General features: G+C 35.6%; 3 protein-coding genes across 3 annotated transcripts; 2 read left to right on the forward strand and 1 right to left on the reverse strand.

Moving 5' to 3' along the window:
- Window positions 1-1,037: 1,037 nt before the first annotated feature.
- LOC102578376 (uncharacterized) lies at window positions 1,038-12,521 on the reverse strand. Its single transcript, XM_006341496.2, has 9 exons — window positions 12,040-12,521; window positions 11,327-11,829; window positions 10,132-10,325; window positions 7,552-7,722; window positions 5,661-5,975; window positions 4,800-5,000; window positions 4,563-4,712; window positions 4,140-4,340; window positions 1,038-2,701 (listed from the first exon to the last, which is right to left on the reverse strand). The coding sequence occupies exons 1-9, from the start codon at window positions 12,425-12,427 to the stop codon at window positions 1,513-1,515; spliced, it is 3,312 nt and encodes a 1,103-aa protein (XP_006341558.1). The 5' UTR covers window positions 12,428-12,521; the 3' UTR covers window positions 1,038-1,512.
- Window positions 12,522-15,237: 2,716 nt separating this feature from the next.
- On the forward strand, window positions 15,238-21,801 carry LOC102578713 (alpha-dioxygenase 2). The gene is made up of 11 exons (XM_006341497.2): window positions 15,238-15,509; window positions 18,106-18,219; window positions 18,324-18,584; window positions 18,850-18,999; window positions 19,110-19,243; window positions 19,599-19,812; window positions 19,975-20,120; window positions 20,363-20,590; window positions 20,697-20,899; window positions 20,986-21,229; window positions 21,329-21,801. Exons 2-11 carry the CDS (start codon window positions 18,127-18,129, stop codon window positions 21,552-21,554), a joined length of 1,899 nt encoding a protein of 632 aa, XP_006341559.1. The 5' UTR covers window positions 15,238-15,509; window positions 18,106-18,126; the 3' UTR covers window positions 21,555-21,801.
- Window positions 21,802-22,453: 652 nt separating this feature from the next.
- Window positions 22,454-26,304, forward strand: LOC102579493 (exonuclease 1). Its single transcript, XM_006341500.2, has 12 exons — window positions 22,454-22,646; window positions 22,743-22,779; window positions 22,885-23,059; window positions 23,150-23,228; window positions 23,431-23,475; window positions 23,717-23,866; window positions 23,985-24,099; window positions 24,353-24,453; window positions 25,008-25,105; window positions 25,202-25,294; window positions 25,443-25,663; window positions 25,805-26,304. Exons 1-12 carry the CDS (start codon window positions 22,569-22,571, stop codon window positions 26,245-26,247), a joined length of 1,635 nt encoding a protein of 544 aa, XP_006341562.1. The 5' UTR covers window positions 22,454-22,568; the 3' UTR covers window positions 26,248-26,304.
- Window positions 26,305-26,700: the final 396 nt, after the last annotated feature.

The following is a 26,700-nucleotide window of genomic DNA, read 5'->3' on the forward strand; positions in this document are numbered from 1 at the left end:
CAACAATAATAATATATCTAGTAAATTTTACAAGTGGAGTTGAGAAGGACAGAATGTACCTCTACCTCGTGGATGTCGATAGTTTTTACCGGATGATTTTTTGGAACAAGTGCAAATGTAAGTATGAAAGGGAAAACGGCAGTAAAAAAACTATCAAGTAATTAGTGGAAACAGTAACAACATCATAAATAGTGTGATAAGCAAGCTACAACAAACAACATAGGATGATAGAAATCAAAAGCAACACACTGCAAGAATAGGGCTAATACTACGGCAAGCAACACTATACTATATACCCTAATTTCTGATTGTCATACCCTCTTATCTAAAGTCATATCCTCGGTAAAGATGAAAGTGTATCATGTCATGTCTAACAACCTCTCTTCAATATTTATTCGGCCTATCATAAATTCACAACCTCTCCTCGTACTCACTATATCCAACTTCTCGCACCTCCTCACTTGACATTTGCACTTCAACTCGAATAACCAACATAACCAGCCTCAAATTATTTGAATTTAAGGCATGCAATGCAAGACCCAGACAAGCTGCCTCAACTAGTTTAAATAAGTATGTAAGTAAGAACGAAAAAAAAACAATACATTAATTGAATAGTTTTAGTAGTATTATGTAAAGTGTACAATCCGCATCCATGGAAAAAATCTTAAAGATCTAATTAATATTGATGAGTGATCAATTTCTCCCCTTGTAATTCCTGCCAAAGTCCCATTCACTTGATTAAAAATCCATCAGACAAAAAAAGTTGAAACTTTATACATAATTAAACAATATTAAGAAACATCTGAATACACTAAGATTAGGGATTCTTTCGTTAATGTCCCTCCAACCAAACATAATTACCAACACCAGATAAAATATACAAAACACGTACACGAATTATGCATATTCTATGTATGTGTATATTTATACTTAAATATACACACAAAAATCTTTATATTTACTGGCTAGTTTTCTAAACTTGATCACCAAAAGTTATAGAACTATAATTATCCCTTAAAACTAGTACTTAAACAATGTAACCAACCAAAGGATACGCATTAAGATCATAGCAAAATACACATGTATGTCAAACCAAAATTGTAACCATATGGTAATAGTATGCTATAGATTACAAAAACATTCATCGCAGTGCGAAGAGGTACAAAATTTTACAGTAATACCGACACAGGAAAAAAGTGCCTATTCAGTACCCCCACAAACCACGTCTCCAGAGCTCTCCCATTAGTATTAGAAAGAATGGCTTTTCAATTTGAAGAACAAAAATACATTAGAGCAATTTATAACTCATGCATCCAGCAGGAAATAGAGAAAACTTTCCCAATCGCGATCGCCTATACAAGTGAACCTCATTAGTTTCCCCCCAGCAACCTGAAAATTTTTGTGCAATGTAGATGTATTGCATCCAAGATGAAGATAGGATAAATCAGTTTGGGCCCTTACCATAGCTTCAGAGAAAAATAAGCAGCCTTGGAAATCTATAAAAAAAAAAAATTAGCGTTGCTCTCTTTTCAATCTGCCCATAAAGAGAGAGAGAGGCATGTCATCCCCTACTTCAGTACACTCCCTTTTCCTCACTCTGCCCATGAAAGAAGAGAGGGGCATGTCATCCTCTACTTCAGTCCCTGATATCTGATTGGAACTGGTGCATTCTTGTTTACTTATCTTCTCCATCCCATCATGACCACCAGATATACAAGATCTGCTAGAGTGATCTCCAGCCATAGCTTTACTTTGAGCTTTGCCCGGATGCAACCTGGCAACCTTAGTAGAAGACGATGAACTTACCTTTGCTCGCGATTTACGGACAAAAGAAGCAAGGGTCATGCAGTCATCTGCTGTTTGCGGTAGATTATCTAAGGAAGACTTGACATTATTCTCCAATTGACTGCATTCATTAAGCTTATGACAGACGGAAGCTCCATAATTCTCACCTTCCCGAGTGCCAGGTGTTGCAGATGCTTCTAACTGACTAGCATTTTCATCAGTGCACACAACAGCATTCCTTAGAAAAAGTAAAGAGTCATCCTGGAACCCTGTTGTAGAGGCATTTTCATTCTCACCAACATTGAGATCAGCTGTCCCTTTATCCAAGTGTGGATGTGCCAATGGAGGACCTTGAGGGCTAATACAGGGAACATCATATTCACTTGCAGAATGGCATTTATCCATAACATTCTTGACCTTCCTGCTGTCTTGAACAAGTGACTCAGCCTCTTCAACAACTGCCATTGACGAAGACAGATTTGGCAAAGATGATGAACTCGCTCTACTCTTTTGCTTCACTAACGAACTGGCTCTCCTCCTCCTCTTGCAGATATTGCCATCTGCAGTAGTAGATTCAACTGTACTGGAAGCAGAGGGGACAGTTCTACTCTTTTTCTTCACCAGTGAACTGATACTCCTCCTCCTCTTGCAGATATTGCCATCTGCAATAGTAGACTCACTGGAAGCAGAAGCCTCTGGAACCTTATCATTTGGTGTAGATTTTTTTGTCTTTCTAGGACGCAGTTTAGACGGTCTTTTATTCTTTATTGCATCATTACAACCCTGGTCACTCGAAGGTAGCAAACTGCTGTTTATAAGATCAGAAGACTCTCCTTCACTCCCCTCTGCACGTCGCTTCTCCATTTCACACATTGCATCACACCTAGGAGCCATATCATCCCTTGTTGCTCTGGGCCTACAAACAAAAACTAAAACAATCAGAAAAGTAACCTAGCTGCTAAAAACGCACCCCTTCCACAAAAACTTGTGTAGTCATGACCAGACAAAACTCTTTCCTAAGCAAATAGCAGTTTGTGAAAGAATCTTAGCATCCACCTAAGACCTTAAGACTATGAGTGGAGCTGCCCAGGACTATATTGGCCCCCATGAAAACCTTACATAACTGATGAGGAACAAGTGTATTCTCTAAACCTTCCACAGCACACGTAACTTGCATCTTGGGTTTACACATGAACTGGATAGTTTTTCTTGTTGAGAAGATCGGAAGTGTGAACCTAATGTAGGGAGAGAGATTAGGCTCAACAGGCTGAAAAGTGGGCCTGGGGCTGAGAGGAGAGTAGGCTCAACAGGCTGAAAAGTGGGCCTGGAGCTGAGAGGAGAGTAGGCTCAACATGCGAAGGAGTGGGTATGGAGCAAAGCTTGTGGCTCAATGGGCTCAATTGAGAGAAGTTCAGAGCATTTTCAAGGACTAAACTGGGAGAAAGAAGCCCAGAGCAATAAAATATGAGGAATGTTATTGTGCAAATGGGTACATCAAAGTTTGGCTTTGATTGCGCGAGGTAGCAGCCAGTTCAAGGAAGTGAAACTAGGATGGGAAACTTCCCTTCTTTTACTTTTAAGTAGGACCCTCTCCTCGGACAAGTTTATTCTCTTACACTTCATTTGACAATTACTCCACTGATCCACAATAAATGATTTTTTAAAATAAAAAAAAAGGACGTATTATTATTTTTCTTCCAAATTTGTTAACTGATAAATTATATGAACAAATTTCTAAAAGTCCTCTCAATACTTCTTTATACTTTCCCATGAATTGATTAGGGTAATTTAGTCAAATAACCTCATAATTAATATTTATTAGGTGGTTTACTTGACGGGTGTGCCAAAATCTCAAAAATCACCTATTGTGGAACAGAGGGAGTAATATATAATTTGATCAGTGATCACAATTCACAAAGATTGCTCTAAGTAGCATTTTAGCAGATCCAAGGTCAAATGGTAGACCAAATAAGTTGCAATAACATCTATAATCAGATGGGATAATCAGTCCTAAGTGGCCATTTAAAATTTTAAAGAATCATTACCTATCATCTCCCTCCGCTGCCGCCAGCCCCACGAAAAAAACATTTCTTTTGGGCAGCGGGGGAGAAATAAGCTATAGCACGCACAAACTAATTTGAGATTGAGATGCAGTTGCTTCATTGATTGAAGCAGGAGTAAGGAGCTATACAGCGTAAATGACAATAACGCATCAGCCAGCCACTACCAGAAGAAAATTCATCCAAAGGGAAGATAGTTTCAAATTTCTCCTCTTTGAATAGGGAGTAACAGTGAATTAAATAAGCACAACACATGTAGCAAAAATATCTGGAGCACAGTTATTGAATGCATACCGTAGTTTCCTCTTTTTATTCGCAGAAGTAGTTTCACATCCAGCTCTAGAACTAAGTTTCTGTGTCGGAACTATGACATTGGGTCTAAGGGCAGGTCTTTCATCCTCCCTGTCAACAAAGTTGGAAATAAAAGCTTCTCGTCGTATCTTTTTAGCTTCTTTCAGCATAGAAACTTCATCTGGAAATAGCACAATCCATCTCCTGTACTTCAGAAGAATTGAATAAGAAACAAATCTGGATAACACCTAGCATATATTCTAATATGGAGAACAATTAATGAGAAATAATATTGACCTCCCACCCTACAGGGAAAATACACAAATAAGACAGGAGCTGGCTCGCCCAAATAAAAATGCTACAAGGAACCCACCCCACCCCACCCTCACCCACCCAAGTTAAACCATAATAACAAAACATCCATACCTGCGACACTGATTGTCAGTACGTGGAGGAATGCATGCAGCAACCTTGGACCAGGAATATCCATGTTCATCAATGGCTGATTTTAACTTCAAATCCTCCTCTTCTGTCCACTCATCCAACTTCAAAGAAGGATCTAAGCTATTGACCCATCTGAATCAACAGCAACAAAAAAAACCCAATAAGAATGATAACAGCTATCTCCACCTTACTCGTCAAAGTCAGACAGATAATAAATACCTTTCTCTACATTGTACATGAGTCCGCCCAGGTACATATTGAGCAACCTTCTTCCAAATTGGAGTTCGCCAAGGCACAGATTGAACTACATTCCTCCAAGTTTTAGGATAAAAAAGCATCACAGCAACTTTCAATCGCTTATCTTCATCAGCACTCCATTTCCCGCACCTTTTCATTGCTGGATGAATAGATTTAATCCACCTGGGGGTTTCAGAAAAAAGTCACTAGCTTGATTGAGAGTAACATCATGGAGAACACCAAACTGCAAATTGCTTAGAAAAGCACTGAGTAGAAAAACATGTGAAAAGCAAACCCAAACACGAATAACATTTGGGATTCAGAAGCCTCAAATTTAACTATGTATTCCCTTCTAATTCTCCTCCTCCCCAATCCTTTGGATGAGATATAGTACAACATCAGTACAAATATACCAAACTTTAGACCATCCAACAAAACCTTACAAAAGTAGCTACATAATCTCCAAAGAAATTGTTGAAAATCATTTATGAAATAGCAGAAGCCAAATTTAGTTACATAGTCTCAGAAGGAAATGTTGTCTGTAATTGATGAAATAGCAGAAGGCAACGTTTAATTTGCCAAGGCTCATTTTTAAAGGCCAAAGAGAAGCAGTAAATCTATAGATCCTACTCTAGAATCTAGATACTGGACCTACATAAAAGATGGCCAATCGCAAACATCAACTTTGAAGTTTAAACAAAAGTAGTACTGAATACAGTGTTATGAAAAATTACCACTTCGACAACAGAAGTAATATATGTGATCCTTTAATACATTATGAGAACTGAGTAGCATTATAGTACCTTGAAAAAAATATTAAATCACGATGAGGAGATGACTGACCTATTGGAGCACTGAGTACCTGTCCGACCTTCAATGACAGAAGCAACAAACTGCCAATTGCTCTCACCAAAAGTCTCCACAGCAGCAGAGAGTCTAATATCCTCCTCATCTGTCCATTCCCGCCTAATGATTGAAGCATTCAAACTCCTCTGATAATGTGATAAGCACTGAAATGGAGTCCTACATACTCCTAACGATGTAGAAATATCAACCCAGTTACTCATTTTTTTCTGCTGGACAGCTTGCAATAGGTTCTTTTCTTCTAATAAATCCCATCCTTCATGTTTAATTAAGGGGTCTTCCCAGTTCAACCACCTGAAGGGATTTAGGAGAGAACAAGACCATTACTCTCAATTACCTTAACAAAAAAAAAAGACCATATCTCTCAATTGATGAAAAAAGGAAAATTGAATTCAAATCCCCTCAACACTAAACTAATGATAATAGAAGCACCACTAAGAAGGAAATTTGGTATCTCCATTAATGCACACATCAATCTTAGACTTGCAGTAGCTAAAACTTTGTTTCTTGAATGAGGAGATCACACAGGGTCATTTAAGGTACTTAAGATCTGACCGTAATATGGAATTTGTAGAAGTGCAGTACTAATGTTATATTTAAGTATATGTGGTTTTTCATATTCATTTAAATGCTCATGAGATTCATTGATCAATATGATATCAATGCATATCCATTATATGCAATCATTAGACTTCCAAAAGGTGACTGTAATATTGAACTTCAAGATCATCAGGAGTGCAATAATAATGTTAAATAAAAGAGTATGTCCATTCATGTTAACGTATATCTTCATAAAACTTGTGGTAGTTTAGATAATAAGATGGCTTTTAGAGAGAGAGGGACTCAAAGGAAATAATTTCCTCTACGGCACAGGCGTTAGACGGAGGAGGCAGAAGACTGAAGGGAGTGAAGGAACCAAAGTTCAGATTTTCACCAGGGCGTATCTTGGAAAGAATTGAGTTCCTCACGACATGCTTGGTGGGGAAGTTCAAGAAGAGAGTGGCTTCACCAGTTCTTGTCTTATACTAGGCTGCTAAGGCAGACTATATCCAGTGATTTAGCCATGAGGCTATGGTGGGATTTGCTTAGGTGGTTCAGCTTGCCGTGGATATGTGAAGAATCGTAAAAGATTTTATGTCTTTCTGGAAGAGCGGGAGAGGAAGGAGAAGACGTGGGGCGTGAAATGTCGCTCCACTCGCACTGTTTGGAGTGAGAAATAGGAGAGATTTTGAAGGGGTAGATATGTGTTTTACACAGTTGAGTAGCCTCCCATCCCTTACCTTCTTTCAGTGCACCCATGTAGTCCCTCGTTGTATAGAAGATTGGATGGCATTTGTGGATAATCGTATTTTTTTGTAGTTACTCTACTTTTTGGTATACCACTTGTAATACAATCATGTTTTTGGTCATGTTATTAACGAAAATACTTCTACTTGATCAAAAAAAGAAAAAAACTTGGGGCATGTCCCTTAAATGTTTAACAAAAAGTTTATATTCTCATAAATTAGCAAACCAAGCATTATCTTAACTTGGAATCCAATACAAACGTTGATCCTGTCACTTTTAAGGCTCTTCTAATCCTTAACTTGGATGATAAGCCATTAAGCATGCAATTCTGACAATTTGGAGTCATGATTCAGCAAATGTTCTCCAGAACTTATTATGGATCAAAAGGACATGATTCCCGGTATTCATATTATAATCAATAGACACAGCAAAAATCAAAATTTCGATATAATTGTTCATGTACATGCATGCATAGAAACGAACAAATACCCAACAACAATTACCTAATTCAAGTATTAAATGTCATTTATACTATGGAATGTAATATCATTATTTCGTACGGGGAAAGGCATTTTAATTCTACCTTGATTGACATTCAGCACCAGAACGACCAGGAAGATACATGGAAGCTACTTGATCCCAATTGACCTTGGGTAGAAATAACCTCATGGTCTCGGGGGTAATTGCGAGGTCTCTGATTGAGGCAATGACATCATCAAGATCACCAGATTCTCTAGAACATCCATCCTCATCACTGCAAAAGAGTTTGATAAGACCAACTCATCCCAAAAGAGCTAATGTGGTGGCAACATAGAGTATTTTCCAGACACAAGTTAAATTAAATCACTCAGTTAAGCTTATCATGTTTTGTCTCATCACAGAAACCATTTGACCATCATGATCTCAAGTTCTTTTAAAAAAATTCCACTTGTTAGAGTAGTGCTCATATCTACCGAGACTTCTGCTTACAAGTGTATTGATAATAGTACTTCAATATTTTGAACAGCACGAGTTGATAAAACCAGTCATAACCAAATGCCTTCATGTTCCAATATCCAGACTTCAACTTCATATCCAAATAAAGAAAAGCAAGAAAATAAAACCGAAGCCAATAAACTGAGAGAAACACAAAAAAAGACATAGAACAAAAGGGTGGGGAGAAAGTGGAAGAGATAACTGAGAAGAAATTAGGGCCTCCGTCAATGAATATTCTTCAAACCAAACTGCATACCATTTTTAATTCACTAAAAATGAGAATTTCCAATCACCATAGCATATTTGATATTCGTACAGGAATCCTCAGCTGGTATCACAATAAGAGAACGCACACAGACACAAAGAGAGATGGAAACGAGGGCTCAAAGTTGCAGAAAAATACTTTACAGGCTGGGGAGAAGGGAGTGGAAGTCAAACACTTGACAACATTAAGCTATAATGGAGGCATTGAAGAAAACCTCAGACAATTCTCCAGAATAGTACAAAAGAAAAACACATTTTGGTAGTATTAGCTTCAGTTTTTTGACACAATTTCTAATCCAGCAATATAGAGACTTCCATTACACCATCAATACACTACTTTATTAGAACATCAATTGCACATGTAACTTTTGTTTTTGAATTGCACCTGTAAATTTAATAATATAAAGATTATGATAATCTCATGTCGCCAAACACTTGATCCCAATATTTTGACCTAAAAGTGTAAAATTAAAAACCAACATTATTTGTTCTTGCGCATAAATCAAAAAAATATATCTATAGCTAGAAAAGAACCACAAATGATTGAATTGGTGCACTAACAATAAGGTATCCACTTCAAACTTAGAAGTCATATAAGCATAGCATCCTGCCTCTTTATGATTACCTCCAATAAGGACCATCAAGATAAAGATCACTTGACACAGGTGGGGATATCTAGAGATCAAAGTCATTACATAAAACTTATAGCATGGAGGGGTATGAATTGGCACATATTTAAAAAGATATTTTTTAGTGAACAGTACAATTTAACTCTATTGCTATTTAATTAAATCAAGTGACCAACAATTATACTTTTCCCATCACCGATCTGCCAACTTTCCTGGTTACTCTTTAACCGGAAATTCAAATAAAAGCAGCACTGATATTTATAAAGATTTGCATCACTGTACCTTTTTCTAATGGCCGAGAATAGAATCCATTCGTTGTCTGCTGCAACAAGATTTTTCCACCGTTCTTATTATTTTCTATGAGATAAATAGGTCTACTAAATTGGGAAATTCCCATGTTGGAGAGTTTATATAAAATCAAGTTATATATTTCAGTTATGTTATTAACAGCTTTGTAGAAAAGAGAGCTCCATAACCGTATTTCTTTCCAGTGATTATTCACTATTAAAGCGAACTACTCAGGCAATGTTCACTATCGCGATGACTTTTTCTTTCTTATACATATTAAAGTCGAGAGAAATCATATAAAAAAGTTGTAAAATATTTCTACTATTATGTCAGCAAAATCAGAAAACCCGTGAACTAAGAAACTTAGAAAGTTCATGAAAATCAAAATCTTATATAAGGAGTCTCTGTTATATCATTTTAACAACCTAATTCATCAAGCGTGGTCTCTTCTATTTTATCATCACAAAATTATAAGTAAAAAAGGAAGTTGAAATTGGAACTCTTAGGTGAAAGAATGGATTATAATTACACATACAATCCTTATAAATGTTCCTTTTAAAACTGGTAAATAAGTATTTTTGAGAAAAGAACTGGTAGGGAAGTATTTTATTGATATTAACAGCAATTATATGATACTTGTATAAATGTTAAACAATAATCATGAATGGATTGAACTACAGTCTACAGATTCTAATCCAGGCAAAAAAGGGAAAGTCGTCTATTTTGAATACCATGATAAGTCAATCAACCTTAATCTTATCAGTTTGATGGATAAGATATTTGCTGATACATATTAGCGTCATCCAAGAACATGGAGGAGAAATCAGGAAATCATTGAGAGGCACAAGGTTTATATGAAAGTTGACCAGTATTAGAATGCTAGTGTTGTTGCTCATTTCATTATTGTGAGAGAACATGTATATGTGCATACAAGTGCTGTATGAGAAGGAATCTGATCAGAGAGAAGAGTTGCCTCATTAACATTGCAACTGCAGGGAGAAATGTACCTTAGAAGATTGACCGAGCGTTGAAGTAACATCTCTTGAAATTGCTGTTTCACTCCTTTCGCAAGATTTTCACTCTCTTCCTTGGACCACTCCTTGCGACTCAATGAGACAGCAAAATGTGTCAATGCCTCCCTATAGCTAGCAACATGAGAATTCTCAGGCGGTCCACAATGTGTTGCAGATAACTTCTTTCCCTGGAGTTGTAAAAACAATTTAGGATCAGAAGGTTATATACAACAGTAACCTTTTTTTTTCCATTAGTACAACTTGCATCAACAAACTTTTTTGATGACCCAAAACTTGCATCAACAAATGTATGCCTTCTATTCCTGATAAGTACAACTTGCATCAACAAATGTATGCCTTTTTTCATGATAAGTACAACTTGCTTGTCATATAATACGAGCATCCCCAGGAAAGCAGTATTTTTAACAAGTCTCACAATGTTGTTTGTAATTTCCAAATATGTTATCACAAGAGAAGAATCTATTACCAAGCTCATTTGGGACTGAGGTGTTGTAGTAGTTGCTTAACAGAAAAAATCAAGCTTTCAGAAGATGCAACCCATATATTTGCACATATTAACCTTCTCACCCAGTTACACATGATACGATACTGATATACCAAGTTTTTAAAAAAAAATATATATCATACAGATATAAAAGAAAAGGTTGCGCAATATATGATCAATCAACTAGAATGAGAAAACAAAGGAACGCAAGGCGGTCAGTGTTCAACAAGCAATTTATTGGCATAGATAAATGCAGGAAACAGGAAAGCCACACATGTCCATTGATGACATATTTGGCACACCTCAAGAAAAAACTTTTCTTAAAATGAAAATTCTGATAGTTGTACACTAAACATACACTATACAAAAACTTACATGTTTCGAGAAAACAAAATACTAATACTTCTGTTCTTGTATATTCAAGTTGTCCCACGCAAAAGTAATCTTTTGACAACAAACTCAGAACCGCATATGGTTTTGTTTTTATTATCTGGTGGTCTGGCGTAAAGAATGAGCAAGGTTAGGAAAAAATGAAATGAGACATAAGACAGCTAAATGAACCCTAAATCTTAAGTGGTCGTGTGTTCTTACCCTAAATTATTTCATGCATGCAGCAATATAAGATGGAATTCAACAAAGTAATAAATATAAAGCTTGCAGTAATTGGCAGTTAGCACTGCTGACCTTTGCACTGAACCTTTGCTTTGGCAAAGAAATTAACTGGACACGAGCATCTCTTTTCTGTGACAAGGCCCGACCCATTCTCTTTTTGCATGTGAGCTGAAAGCTCTTAAGGATCTTGACCCGCTCCGTCAATTTTTTCAACTCTTCCAATCTTGCTTCAGTTTGCATCATCTTATCCCGCATAACTTTCTGACAAGACCTATTCTTCCTTATGGCATCAAGAAATGCATGTGCTGATTTTGGTAAGCAAGAAGAATTAACTGATGCTGCTATGGTTTCAGCACCAGAATCATGCCCCTCAGTGAGATTCTGAGAACTAGCAACGTCATTACTGCATCCTTCAGAAATCTGATTGGTTCTATCTACACAAGCGGGAAACCCTTCCTCAGCATTAGTTCTCTCTACAAAGAAATTATTGGAAGTTTCCTTTTCCGAGGATATGTTAGTGACACCAACCTGCTCAAATTTATCTAAAGGACTCTCCTTTCTTCTATTCCCAGAATCTGTATAAATTATAATATAAAATTTAGTCACAAATAAGACATGCATAAAAAAATGGTAAAACATTCTTGATCGCCAACAAACAAACAAGTATTTATCTCCTGTAATGTTAAATAGAATGAACGATTTATCCCTATTTACGATTCAAATTAAAGACTAGCAATGAGTATAGTTAAAATTCAAAATCTAAATCAACAACGGAAATAGTCTACCATCATCGTAGGCCGCAAAACGGCGCTCAATAGCACGTAAGGTTTCTAAATCATTCTCTTCATCACCCTCTGAGCCAGGTGGAAAAATAGAGCACAATGGTTTCAAACTTATAGGCTCGCGAAGCTCCGTTGATAGGGCAAATCGCTCTTGTAACCCATGTACGAACGCAATGTCATCGTTATCGTCGTTGGCGTCTGAACCAGAGGGCGTTATATCATCATCATCGGCGACGTGGCCACCGGCAACATCGCCGGTGGAAGATGAAGGTTGGAGGTCGTCGGCGTCCGTGCCGGCGAAAAGACAAGCTTTCTTGAGGGCTTCCATGTCTTCTTGGAAGCCGTCATCAGAATCGTTGCCGGATAAATCCTCATCGGAATCGAAGGCCATTGGGAATTAGGGATTCGGGCAATCCAAGGTTTTAGGAAAATTTTCAGTTGAATGAATGGTGATGGCGGTAACAGCTAGTGTTTAGAAAGCTGAAGAGTCAAAATTTGGGCTCAATAACAGAGAGCCCATAAATAAGCATTAAATAGGAGGTAATCCAATGAACACGCTTTAACAGTGGGCCGGGCCTACAATCTTGAAAAACTTCGGCCCAGTAAGCAATATATAAGTGGGCTAAGAGCAACTTAGGCTTTCTCTATTAATTGGGTCGTAGACATGGCCCATAAGTAAAAGGCGATCCAAATCAAAAAAGTGAAATCAAACCTAATCAATTATAATATATCAAAATACCCTTTAATCTTAAATTACTTGGATTGGTACCTTTTAATAAATAATTACTGATTTTAGCGATACTTTTTATTTATTATCATTTATAGCAATACCATGTTAAAATTGCAATATGTATTAAAAGTGAATTATGTATGTAATATATATGTATTATAACTATTTTTTAAAATATATTATGCTTGTTTGGTAAGAAATTGGCACATTGTATTATAAGTATATTAAAATGTGTTAATAAATGTATTATTCATCAATAAAACTTGTATTATATGTGAATAATAAATTGTTATGTATTAAAACTGTATTATGTAACTCTAAGTATTAAATTGAATAATACCTCCCTATAGATGATAAATATTTTTTTAACATAGTATATTTATGTAAGTTTCCCAAAGAAAAAAGCGCTATCCAAATTACAAAACTTTAATTTTTTATCAAAATAATTTCATATGACATGTCTAAATAAGTCTTAAAGAAAAATAAACAGTAAAAGGGAAGACGCACTAAAATATCTTCCTTATCCTGTCTTATACGTTGTGAAAAAAGTAATACAACAAACAATTTTTGCGATAGCATTGTGGACCAAACACATCTTCATCTAAATAACTTTACCAAACGATAAGGCACCAAAAGTAACTTTGATTAATTTTTATCTTTACTAAGCTAATGAGTCACCATGACAACGATATATAGTCCTCTGTGTTCACAAACAACTTTTTTAGAAGAGCCAGGTGAGAATAATAAGTTTATCTAAATTCTAAATATCTGATTTCTCCATCTTTTATTTACTTATAATAATTTTTGTGTTGATTACACTTTTAAAAATCGAGAGTCTATTAGAAATTATATCTTTATTCTATACAAAAATAAACATATGTCATGCATACATTCTACTTTTCACAGATTTTATGATGAGATTATATTAAATATGTTGTTATTGTTATATATAATAATAAATAATAGCAATAATAATTAAAAGACCACGCACTGTCTTGTACTACTTACTGATTGCTGCCAGTTTGTGGTGTGTATGTAATGGTGGGGTATTCATGCTGGATTTGCAAATATCTTTGGATATATATATATATATATATATAAAATAAAATCTTTTGTAGACAACACAATTATATGCCAAAAATTAGTTTAATCGGTCAAAGCATAGCCCCATTAAGCTTAATTTGTACAACACATGCCAAAATTTAAAACAAAGCTAACAAAGTTTGGTTTTAGTCTTTTCATTCAACCATTTCTGGACAAAGTTGTGGGATCTGCAAAAACGACATATATGTGATGAATATTATTGTTTCTTTATTCCATGATTATTTTTTTTATGAATTTCCATTGCATCTTACTTATTAATCTGCAATAAGAAATTTCTTGAATATATTTTTAAAAAGGAACTTGGCTAAAAGAAGCACGATAGTTAGTATATGAAACAGTGATTGGAATTTGGTGCGAGTATTTCATGACAATATTCTTATTAATTGATGTTTAATTTGGATCTTAATAAATAATTTACAGAATAAATAATTAATATTAAGTATAAAATATAAAAAAGAAATATTTTCTAATAATTGACGGTAAAAATAAACAAAAGAAATAAGTATTTATTTAATACTCCCTTGCTTCACGTTTATTTGTCTTATTTGAATTTGACACGTTATAATTGATATAACTATTTTACCACATTATTCATATTATATGATGTTTTGAAAATAATTTATGAAAAGTGATTTTTTTTTTTGAAATAGCGGATAAGTCAAAATGTACGAGTGAATAAAAAGGTCATTATCGCGCGTAACCATAGTTACTTGTTTAGTTATCGTTAGACATTAATTTTAGGAACATATATATATCCTTTGGTCAAAAATGATGAACTCATTTTCCTTGTCAACACTCCATCTTGATCGTTCTAACTTCTAACATCCAAATCATTAATGGTGTATTTGGTATGGAGGATGCTTTTAACAAATGTCATGTTTGCTTGATAAAAAATTACCTTTTTAAGAAACAAGTTATACTACTCTATTTTTTATATTTGAAAACTATATACAAAAATATTACAAATTGTAATTATTTTGATATTCATACGGTAAAAAAATATATCTTAAAACATTAATCAAAATTTAAAATTGAGAAAGTAACCTATAATTTGAGACGGAAAGAATATGCATTTTCTAATGAAAAAGAGACCCACGAAATTATTATCATGGGCTTGGTTAATTTGGAATACAATTGTGGAATGTGGACTCGATGTGACCGCGTCACTTTTAAATTTGATGTGACTTATTAGTCTCATAGTTAAATTATTCATAGCTTTAAAAATATTTGTTTACTTGATTACCTCAATCTTATAATATGAGTGAAACATATTCCTAAATTCGCGCCAAATTTAGAGCATTTTCAGTTCTTTTTTGACTTTTCATTCCAAAGATAAAGTAGATAGATGGACGTAGCTTCCTTAATCAGTACTACTAATAAACAATCCTGACAACTTTCTTCCATCACATTTGCTGGGTAAAACGAGAAAAACCCTTGCCCTGTTGTAGAAATTACACTTTGTGTTACTTGAATTTTGTAGCTTGATGTTGATGAGTAAAGAATAAAGATCATTGATTTCATAATTTGTTGGCTTGTGGGCATACGTAGGAAGCTGACGCAGGCTTTGCTTATTGGCATGTGGGCGGACGCACCAAAGCTGATGCTACCTTTACTTATTTTTCAACTACTTCTTGTGGAGGTAATTTGTTATGCAATTATTACTACAACTACTTTCTTTTCCTATACTGCGGTGTTCGAGTCAACTTAATTAGCAGTACAAATATCTGCTCTGTAGTTTCCATTAGCACATGTACAACTTAATTCAAACCACCAAAGTTTGGACGTATACGATGAAATTCGTAGCGTTTTGTCAACGGGAAACCTCATAGTTCGTCCTATTTGGTTGAGTGCATTTATTGCTGACTAGTTGCATGAGAATAACCTCTGTGGTTGACTAGAGCAAGGAGGAAAGTGAGACTGAGATGGTTTAGATATGTGAAGTTGGATATAGAGGGTACGAAGAGAGACATAGATAAGCCGAAAAAGTATTGGAGAGAGTTAATAAGATGAAATATGATGTAACTTCAGGTTATGCCGGACATGACCTTAACTAGGAGGGTGTGGAGGGCACATATTAGGATAACAAGTTAATAGATTGTGTAGTGTTATCTTGCTTAGGGTGGTTGGTGTTTGCCATGTTCTTAGTTGCATTATTGTAGTTCTTTTTTTTTTTAAAGAAAAATCGTTGTTTATTATTGTTTTCAATAATCTATCCTAGTATGTTGTTTGATATGTTTGGTTATCACATTATTTTATTGTTGTTTTCGGCTCTTTTTCAAAAGACTTTGCAGTGTTACCTTATTACTTGCTATATTCTCTTCCCTGTCTTTTTTGCACTTGAGCCGAGGGTCCTTCGAAACAACCTCTCTACCTCCATCTCCACGAGGTAGTGCTAAGGTTTATGTGAATTCTACCCTCCCTAGACCTCACCTGTGGGATTTCAATGGGTATGCTATTGTTTTAGTTCCATCACTCATAGTATTTTCTTCTTGATTCGAAAGGAGTTTGATTTGTTGGAGAAATTTTGTTACTGTTCTGTTTAGGAAGGGGAGTGGGGGAGGCGATCTGTGAATTCAAAATTTGAACTTTATGTATTGATGTTACTTAGAGGACCCTTTAGGCTTTAACATATATATAGAGTGTGAGCCAAAGTTACTTAGTTCGAGTTTGGATGATCAGATAAATTGTATACGAGGTCCACATTGGAGGGCTTTCAGGAAATGGAAGAAGGACATATATATATAAAAGAGTGTGATGTTTTGACTAGATGTTGGTATTTTTCTTTAAGATCATTCTTTTATGGGTACTCAACTACTCTGGATATGAAACGAAAAGAACGTTTCAGATGTTAATGTTCTGGTTTAGTCTATGACTATCATTCAAACGAAAGGTACATTTGGATGCTTACTGCTAATCTTCATTAATTAATGAACTAAACATGTTCTGATGCAATGAAACCTAATTGGAGTAGTAGTTGTCAAGCTCATTAAAAGATCCACTATACAAAGCTACTGGACACTTCTCCTTGATTTGCATCCTTGATTTGCATCATATATAATATAAAATGAGTTAAAAGGGTAAAAAACAAATAAGCAAATATTACTAGTTAAGTATTGGTTTTTCTCTTTTACCCACTTTTTAATAAAATATTAATTAAGAAATGTGTTTTAATATTTTACTCTTATCTATGTTTTAAAGATATAATTTTTTCATTAAATATTGACTATATTTATGTATTATCTACCCTAATTAAAGTGTGTGTCATATTCAAGAACAGTTACTACTAAATATAAATGTGAAAAAAATGCATGTGTCATTTGATGAAAAGCACTCGAATCACTTCTGATGATTGAATTGTCAACCTGATCAACCATGCTTTTATCTTAAATTTAAAATGACAAATAACTTAAGATAATTATTATTAGAAATTACGACAAATAATTTGAGCGAGTAATTCAACATGATAATGTTAATATTTCAAATGACGTTTTGGTTGATAATATAATACATCAAAATTACTATATAATCAATTAATTGAAAACAATTCAATGACTTGAAATTTTAGTCAGTTAGTAAAGATATATTTTAATTAGAAAAATGACTTAGAAATTAGGTCTATTTGACTATTTTCCGTGACTGCTCCTTCAATCACGCTAGATTATGAATTTTGAATAGATCATTTGTGATTATTTGCATGTAGAGTAGAATTATTATGCACAAAGTTTAAGAAAGAATCAAATAACGAGGTTGATCGAGATTTTTCAAGAGATTGTCTATGATGATGTTAAATTAGGTCTTAGGCCTAACTCACACCCCAAAAGCTAGCTCAAAGGGAGGAGGATTGCCCAAGCCTTATAAGGAGTCCACCCATCTCATTAACCACCGATGTGGGACTTTTGTCATTCTTTAACAAAAACACATCTAAACTATTCTACTTTATTGAGTTTCATACCTGAACTATTGGGAGTGTGAGTTTCACTCAATAGTTAAGGTATGAAACTCAAAAAATTGGGATAATTTGGGTGTGTTTTTGACTGTTAACTCATATAAAATAATGATTAATGGGAGACAGTTGAATGCTTCAATCTTGATTGGGCCAACTGATAAGAGCAATTGAATGACATGAAACAGGACAAATATGCATAAGTTCAACGCTTATAAATGCCGCATATCTTCCCTCTCAATCTTCATAACTGATAACACATCTCTTGAATCCTTTTGACTTTACTTGACAGGTCAACTGCTGAGAAACTCTCATGGCATTCTCAATTTCTCTTCCAGACTTTGTTCATCCTCAACTCCGTCATGTTGTTGCAAAGATGTCTTTGTTTGACACAATTTTGTTCTATGTTAGTGTCCTCTGTTCCCTTCTTTTAACCGTTCACCTGTGTGATATTATGCGTTACAATCTAGAATGTTTCTTTTACTAGTGCTCATGTTTTTGATATGGCAGGTTGTACATCTTGTGGACAAGTTTGATTTATGGCATAGATTGCCGGTGTTACTAGGGGCGGCTTACCTAGGAATAAGAAGACACTTGCACCAGCGATACAACCTTTTACATGTAGGGAAAGTTAATGGCAAGAAATATGACACAAAAGAGTTTACCTATCGGACTGCTGATGGTACGTGCAATCATCCTGTGGATCATTTAGTAGGCAGTCAAGGAACCTTCTTTGGCCGCAACATGCTACCATCCACTTCAAGTTATGCGGTAGGCCAAAATGCAATCAATTATGCTACACTAATTAAATCATGTAAATTTGATAGTTTCAACTTTACCAGATATTTCAGTTTTCTGTTCAGTAGGTTAGGGGGTGCAAATTAGTCTGTTGAACCTATTTCAACGCGTTATGCTGATCTTTTTAGATAACTAACTTGCATGGTCCAATAAATGTGTCTTAATCATATCGCTATCTGAAATCTGTAGCTTGAGATCTCTCAATGATCACTTGTGACAATATCATCTGATTATGCAGCTGCTGGAACCTCACCCTGTAACCGTGGCCACCAAGCTCTTGGAAAGAAGAAAGTACACAGATTGCGGGGGGCAATTCAACATGATAGCGTGCGCGTGGGTACAATTTATGATCCATGATTGGAATGACCATATGGAGGACACTGAACAGGTACCTAGTAAATATGTGTTTTAAGAACTGGAGGGGATTTAAAGGTCAAAAGTGACCTATATGCACTTAAAGGTGTGTTTTCTGTTTCTCTAACACAATTTTTTCAACAGGTGGAGCTTAGAGCTCCTCAAGACGTTGCAGCAGGGTGTCCGTTGAAGTCATTTAAGTTCCTTAAGACCAAGAAACTTCCCACAGGCTCCCCTGATCTGAAGTTTGGGCATTTGAATTCAAGGACCCCATGGTGGTGAGTAGTGGACTCAAAAACTCTAAAATAGTTGTGATTTTGTTTGTACTTCTATTGACTCCAAAGCCAGCAATAAAACTAAATACCTTTATGCTGATGGGGAAAGCTAATAATATAGGAGGATAGTTGAAAATAATTACCTGTTTAACTAAAAATATTTATTAGGTAAAGAAAGAGTATTTGGTTATTACCTTGACTCTTTCACTCTACCAAACTACTGCTTTGTAGCATGCTAAAAGAGTCAAGGTAATAACCACGACAGAGATGGAGGGGAGAAGGGGAGGCAAAAATATTATTCGAATAGTGAAGATTTATTTTATCTGATGAAATATATATGCTCTTGCTGTTTTGTTAGGGATGGGAGTGTAATATATGGCAACAACGAAGAGGGCATGATAAGGGTGAGAAGATTTAAAGAAGGAAAGCTCAGGGTCTCAGGTGATGGACTTCTGGAACATGATGATAAAGGCATTCCAATATCCGGAGATGTCCGAAACTATTGGGCAGGCTACTCTCTCTTGCAGGCCTTGTTTGTGAAGGAACATAATGCCATATGTGATATGCTTAAAGTAGGTTAATGAAGTACCCAAGTTTCTCTTTTCTATGGTCATATGAAGTTTACGTAGTATAGTTGGGACATCGTGAAAGAAGCAAATGAGCATGTATTATGACATTTGATTATTTTACACTTCAAACTGACTTTGCTTAAAATCCTGTTTTGTACCTCTCAGGAACATTACCCTGAATTTGATGATGAAAAGGTGTACCGACATGCAAGATTGATAACTTCAGCGGTCATTGCAAAAATCCATACTATCGATTGGACGCTTGAACTTGTTAAGACTGATACTCTAATGGCAGGAATGAGGATCAACTGGTAAGAGTACTTGAAAAAAGATCTATGTTGCCAGATCCTTCAAAAATGTCATTGCACCTATGCCGGATCACCTAAAAGTAATGCATTTATGGATGATTTGACACGGGCGTTGAGCAAATATAGACTATAACTGTGATTGAATTAACAAATACCTCCCAATTTTCAGTTAGTCGTCATGCATCATGCTTTTGCATTACGAATTTAACTATTAATGTTAACTAAAAGAGTCTAGTGTGATTCAGGTATGGCTTGTTGGGGAAGAAAGTCAAGGATTTATTAGGACCCAAATTTGGACCAGTACTGAGTGGCTTAGTTGGTCTTAAAAAGCCTAGAGACCACGGAACTCCCTACTCATTGACTGAAGAGTTCGTTAGTGTCTACAGAATGCATTCACTTTTACCTGACACGATTGTTCTGAGGGACTTGAAGTCGACTACATCAGAAGACAAATCCTTGCCTATTCAAGATGAGTATGTTATCCAATTACACATTTTCCATTTATAAGCAAATTATGCCTCCCTATATGACATTACTTGTAGGATATATGTATTTCTAATTGTGTAGTTTGATAATCAGGATTCCTATGAGGGAAATGATCGGGAAAGAAGGAGAAAAGAACTTGTCGAAAATCGGTATGGAGCAGATGCTGGTATCAATGGGCCACCAGTCATGTGGAGCTGCTACGTTGTGGAATTTTCCATCATGGATGAGGAACCTTGTTCCTCATGATATCGATGGAGATGATAGACTTGATTTAATTGACATGGCCGCCTTGGACAGTATGTTTTATCCCAGTGGACTTCTTTTGCATATTGTTTTCATCTTATATATATAGGAATTGCATGCTAAATTTCTAAGTGAACAGTTTATAGAGACAGAGAGAGGGGAATTCCGCGGTACAATGAGTTCAGAAGGAATTTGCTGATGGTACCAATTAGCAAGTGGGAGGATTTAACTGATGACGAAGAAGTAATTGAGGCTCTACAAGAAGTATATGGCGATGATATTGAGAAGCTAGATCTCCAAGTTGGTTTGCACGCGGAGAAGAAAATTAAAGGCTTTGCCATTAGTGAGACTGCCTTTTTTATATTTCTGCTCATTGCTTCAAGGTATGTCAATATAATCACAGTGTACAAAACTTAAACTCTACGCAAAACAAGAATTAATCTTCATGCTAATTTGTGTGACTACATTTTTTTTTTCTCCAGGAGGTTAGAAGCTGATCGATTCTTCACAACTGATTTCAATTCGCGAACCTACACAGAGAAAGGCTTCGAATGGGTAAACAAGACAGAGACATTAAAAGATGTCATCGATCGAAGCTTCCCTGAAACGACAGAGAAATACATGAGATGCACAAGTGCATTCTCAGTGTGGAGTTCAGATCCAGATCCTAAACACTACTTACCTCTTTATCTGAGACCAGCAACCTAATGGTAGTACTATATTTGGTTCAATGTGATCAACTTTGTAACCTTTGTATGCGATGATTATGTTAAAACAATGGTAAGTTTGCAAGGAAAATATAATGACCTTAGTTTACAGTCAGATGAATAAACCACCGAGAACTATGGCGGAGTTTATGATACGTAGTTTTGTAGCGTACCTATTGTATTAGAGTATGTGATGTCATTTATAGATATATGCAAGTTTTTTTAAAGACTATTTGTTTCCTCATTAAGTTAAACTCCAAGATTAGTTTGTATAAGGAAGCTTAACTTGTGTTTAATTTTATTTGCACTGGTATTTATATCATGCAAGTCATACTAATTTATCATGATTAAGTTATAAATGAAAGCGCGAATGTGTATTAACTAACTAGTACTCCTTGTTTAGTGATAAAAGTTATGCGAAGACATGTGATGTGTCGTGTATTTATTGGGTTAGTATAAACATCAAAGTGCAGGTATTTGTTTTAATACTATAATTTTTCCACCATTAATAGAGACAATTGCAGGCAAAACTGACAAAGCGAAAAGCTTGGAAAAAATAAAAAACAGATGAAAAGCTATTTTTTTTAAAAAGGCAAAATTAAAATTAATGCACGCGCGCCAACTAGGAGCGTGGTAGATTAAATTTCCCGGGACTCCAAATTTCAAATTTATCTTCGCGGTAAAAATGTTAAAACACCAAAGCTCCAAGTCACATTACTCAGTGAAAGGGAAAACAATAAACGAATAACTATTTGCCACGTGGACAATCGACTTAGAGTTTGCTAACGTGGCGCTTTCCCATTGGATTTCACTTTCATTTCCGTCACAGTTCCGTTAACCTGACAATTTTGGAGCTAGGTATAGATTATTGAACACATGCTCTTCTTCCCGCCATTTTCTCTCACTTCCTCCAATCGCCATTTTTTCATCTACAGATCCAAAACCCAGAAAGCTCAAAAGAAGAAAGGTAGGAGAAAATACCCAGAATCTTCTAGAAGAATTAAAGAGGAAAAAAATGGGTATCAAAGATCTCCTCCGGTTCATGAAGCCCTATGTTGAAACCGTCCACATTAAAAAATACGCCGGCAAAAGGGTAAAAACCATTTCATTGACTTTCAATTCAATCTTCAAATTCATCGCATTTATCACATTCTGGGTTTTGATAAAAATCCAATTTTGTTGGGTATAGGTGGGAATCGATGCTTATTCTTGGCTTCACAAAGGAGGTATTTTTTAAAATTTTGTTTTGACATTTATTAATCAAGATTCAATTTTTGTAATCTATATTATAGTTTTAAATGGATTGAATCAATAAAAGCTGTAATTTTCAGCATATTCATGTAGTATGGAGCTTTGCCTTAATTCGGAGGGTGATAAGAAATTGCAGTACTTGAATTACTTCATGCATCGAATCAATATGCTTCGACATTATAAGATCACTCCTGTAGTTGTTTTTGATGGTGGGAACTTACCCTGCAAAGGTGCTACGGAAGACGAGAGGCACAAGTGTGTAATCTAAAACTTAATTCTTATTAGTTAATACCTGATTTTGTGTTGTTACTAGCCTTCTGGATGGTGAATCTTTTATTTCAATAGGAGAAGGAAAACAAATAGAGATCAGGCAATGTTGAAGCTAAAAGAAGGCAATGTTGCTGGTGCCGTTGAACTCTTCCAGGTACTTTTATGCAGTTTCTTTATTAATCCCATGGTTAACTAGTTGCTGTGGTTTGATAATTTATGGAAAATGCCTAAAGGGTTGTGGCTTTTGAGAATAGTTAAACTATGCTATATTGGTTTACCTTTAGATGTTTAATGCACAATCCAGTCAGGTGGCAAACTAATGTTTCGTTTTATCCATTCTAATGCTTCATATGCAGAGGGCTGTGAGTGTCACTCCTTCAATGGCGCATCAACTCATACAGGTACTTGAAAATCATCTATTGAGTTCAGCTAGTTAGAGTTTTAAACAGTAGACTAACTTGTCTACTTTCAGTCATAAAAGACGTTTCATCAAGACGCTTATTCCTTTTCTTTGTTTGTGGAAGACATTTCAGACACTTTCCTGGTTTTTTCTCAGTAGTTTGGCATGATTTCAATTATCCATATCTACTAATTCTAGATTTCAAGTAATCCAGCTGTTACAAAGATCTTCTACTCGTGCAGATTCTGAAGTCAGAGAATATAGAATTCGTAGTAGCACCATATGAAGCTGATGCACAATTAGCCTACTTGTCTAACCTCAAAGAAGAAAAGAATGGAATTGTGGCAGTGATTTCTGAAGATAGTGACTTACTAGCATATGGCTGTCCCGCTGTAAGAAAATCTCAAATACTTTGATATGGCATGATGGAGGTTACTGCTCTCCTAACAGCTTAATTCCCTTTATTTAGAATCTAGTCGACCCATGTTGATTTTATGTGCTTGTCAACAGGTTTTCTTTAAGATGGATGCCCATGGCAATGGTCAAGAAGTGGTACTAGACCATGTTTTCAGTTGTGATACTCGTGTTCCTTCCTTCAGACATTTCAACAAAGATTTATTTACAGGTTATTCTCAATTTTTAACTTCAACTCATTTGCATTGAGAACCAAAATTAGAACATTTAGAAGTTGCTATACCCTACTATCAGCTATCACTCCAAGGTACTCTTGCGACTGATAATGATGATGATCAACTGCCTTTGTTCTTGAAGTCAATGGAAGCAAACTAGCTGCTGAAAGTGAAATGCTTTCTAAAAACATTTGTCTGTCTTTCTTCCTTGTGACTTTTTGCGATATTTACCTTTTGCACCATTTGCAGGCATGTGTGTCTTAGCTGGCTGTGATTTTCTTCCTTCAGTCCCTGGTATAGGAATTACAAGAGCTTATAATCTGGTCTCCAAATATCGCAATTTAGATCGAGTAAGCATATTCTCTATTTGTTCAAAACAGAGAGGTTTATCTTCTTGCATCGGTAATTGGTGATAAATTGCTATGAACAAAAAATTTCCTATGCCTGACGATTAATTTCTAATTTGAAAAAATTCTCTTCACCTGGATTTTACTATTAATACGAAACATGAAAGACTAAAATGCCATCAGAATTGACTTGGTTTATTTGATAGATATATGGATCAGCTTTGCACCTGTTTGATACCTGATCTTTTACCTGATAGATATATATGGATACCAATTGAAGATGTAATTACTTTCTAATTAAGAGGTGAAATCATAAGATCCTTCTAGAGAAGACATCGAGGAACAACATAATTGATTTTACTAGATCTTGTTCAACAATTTGATCATTATGAATGGATGCTTCATTCCCCAGCAAATGTCTGTATTATATGGTTTGGATGTTTAGTGGAGAAATGTTAAATTTGCATTGTCCCATATTGTTCTTTGCTTAAGAAGTCCTGAAAAGATTTATAATCTTTGAGCCTCGCAATTAAAAGTCATTTTCCAATGTTTAACAGGTTCTTTCCACGTTAAAGTTTGAGAAAGGAGATCAAATGCCCGAAGATTATGCAAGATCATTTAGAGAAGCAGTTGCAGTTTTCCATCATGCTAGAATGTGAGTCTAATAATTGACATGACATCTTTTTGATGTAGTTCTGCCTTTGTTTGTCAGCTGACACAAATAATCAACTTTTCGTCTATGTTTGATCAGATATGATGTTAGTTTGAAGCGGATCAAGCACTTGAAACCCATCCCAGAAGAGCTGTTGCAGTTTTTGGACGAAGAACTTGACTTCTTAGGACCGTATCCTTTAGTTACTTGGACCTTGCCTTCTCTTATGCCAAAGCTTCAGCATTCTCTAACCTTTTACAGAATAGTGCTTTAAATTGCTATATCTGATGTTTCTGCAATGAAAGGTATGGTAAATAAATTTCTCCTTGACAGTCACAAGAGAAATTCTTCCGTCATTGGCAACATCAATTGCTCAAGGTAACATAGATCCTTGTACAATGGAGGCCTTCAATGTCTTTCCCAGTACAGTAAATCATGTCTCTACTGCAAACATCAAGAAAATTTGTGGTCCCTTCTCTCGACAAGAGGCATTTACTCAAGCTTCAAAAGACAGCAGCGTTTTTGCTATTTCTTCAAATAAATCCAGAAAAGAAACAACAGGCAAGCATGATATTCAGATAACCATTAATGCCACATCTTTTTTCTTGTGCGTGCTAATGTCACTAAGGGTAGAACTTGTGTCGGGAAAGAGATGATGATTCTCCAATATTTATTTAACACATTTTTTGTTGTCATTTTCAGTGGTGGAGACAACGCAGGCCTCTGATACTGAACAGACGCAGTGTCTGTTTATGGATGAAAGTGAATGCTTAGAGGAAGCAGTAGCTCTTCAAAACATGATATGCCCTTCAATATCAACTCGGAAGATGGTGGGAGAAGAGAAAAAGAGTCATCGAAAAGAAGTGCTGAAAGTTCCAGATAATAATCCTTTTAGGAAAAGAAAAGTGGAGGAATTTGAGCCAGATGAGATGGATAGTGTTACTGAGCTAGTCTCAGAAGTTACTGAAGTTGAAAGCCTGGAAGTTATATGTACAATTCCAGAATCACAAAAAAGTGTGGAATCTAAGCCAGTTGAAAGGATTGTGTTAAAAACAGTTACCAAGGAAAAGAAGGTTAAGAGGAGTAATTGCCAAAGTTCAGAAAACAAGAAAAACACTATACTAAATTTCTTTTCTCGAGTGTAATTTATAAAATTTGACTCAACATATTAATTTCTTGTGTCAATCACTTTTCTTTTTTCAGTCTAGCATCTTGGAAATTTCTTAATACTATTCTCAATTATACACATCAGTTCCACTGTCATCGCGCAAGTGATAGGCAATCTGTGGTAAGACTGGGCGTCGGACCGGAACGGAATCACCGGACCGGAATGAACCGGTACCGGACCGGAACGGGATGGGTTGACCGGTTTGTTGACCGGTACCGGGATGAACCGGACCGGAATTACCGGTACGGATACACGGTTCCGTCCCGTTCCACTATATACCGGGATGGAACCGGAACGGACCGGAACGAACCGGAATGGAATGGGACGGGATAAACGGAACGACACATCTAGCTATTTTAAAAAATGATTCTAAGTTTAAATTAATAGTTTTTGAAATTTATAATGTAGTTTTACTTAAGTTTATTTTAAA

The sequence above is a fragment of the Solanum tuberosum genome, unplaced genomic scaffold (genome assembly GCF_000226075.1).
Source record: "Solanum tuberosum cultivar DM 1-3 516 R44 unplaced genomic scaffold, SolTub_3.0 scf00026, whole genome shotgun sequence".
NCBI lineage: Eukaryota > Viridiplantae > Streptophyta > Magnoliopsida > Solanales > Solanaceae > Solanum > Solanum tuberosum.

What these genes read in the sequence shown, in the direction of transcription:
- LOC102579493 (XM_006341500.2), top strand. Translation starts at nt 22,569, where the DNA reads ATGGGTATCAAAGATCTCCTCCGGTTCATGAAGCCCTATGTTGAAACC. An exon ending in AAAAATACGCCGGCAAAAGG is followed by an intron (nt 22,647 to 22,742) that starts GTAAAAACCATT and finishes TGTTGGGTATAG; the next exon opens with GTGGGAATCGATGCTTATTC. An exon ending in TAGCATATGGCTGTCCCGCT is followed by an intron (nt 23,867 to 23,984) that starts GTAAGAAAATCT and finishes GCTTGTCAACAG; the next exon opens with GTTTTCTTTAAGATGGATGC.
- LOC102578713 (XM_006341497.2), top strand. Translation starts at nt 18,127, where the DNA reads ATGGCATTCTCAATTTCTCTTCCAGACTTTGTTCATCCTCAACTCCGT. An exon ending in ATATGGAGGACACTGAACAG is followed by an intron (nt 19,000 to 19,109) that starts GTACCTAGTAAA and finishes TTTTTTCAACAG; the next exon opens with GTGGAGCTTAGAGCTCCTCA. An exon ending in TGACATGGCCGCCTTGGACA is followed by an intron (nt 20,900 to 20,985) that starts GTATGTTTTATC and finishes CTAAGTGAACAG; the next exon opens with TTTATAGAGACAGAGAGAGG.
- LOC102578376 (XM_006341496.2), bottom strand. Translation starts at nt 12,427, where the DNA reads ATGGCCTTCGATTCCGATGAGGATTTATCCGGCAACGATTCTGATGAC. An exon ending in AGCAAAGGTTCAGTGCAAAG is followed by an intron (nt 10,326 to 11,326) that starts GTCAGCAGTGCT and finishes TTACAACTCCAG; the next exon opens with GGAAAGAAGTTATCTGCAAC. An exon ending in ACTGACAATCAGTGTCGCAG is followed by an intron (nt 4,341 to 4,562) that starts GTATGGATGTTT and finishes TCTGAAGTACAG; the next exon opens with GAGATGGATTGTGCTATTTC.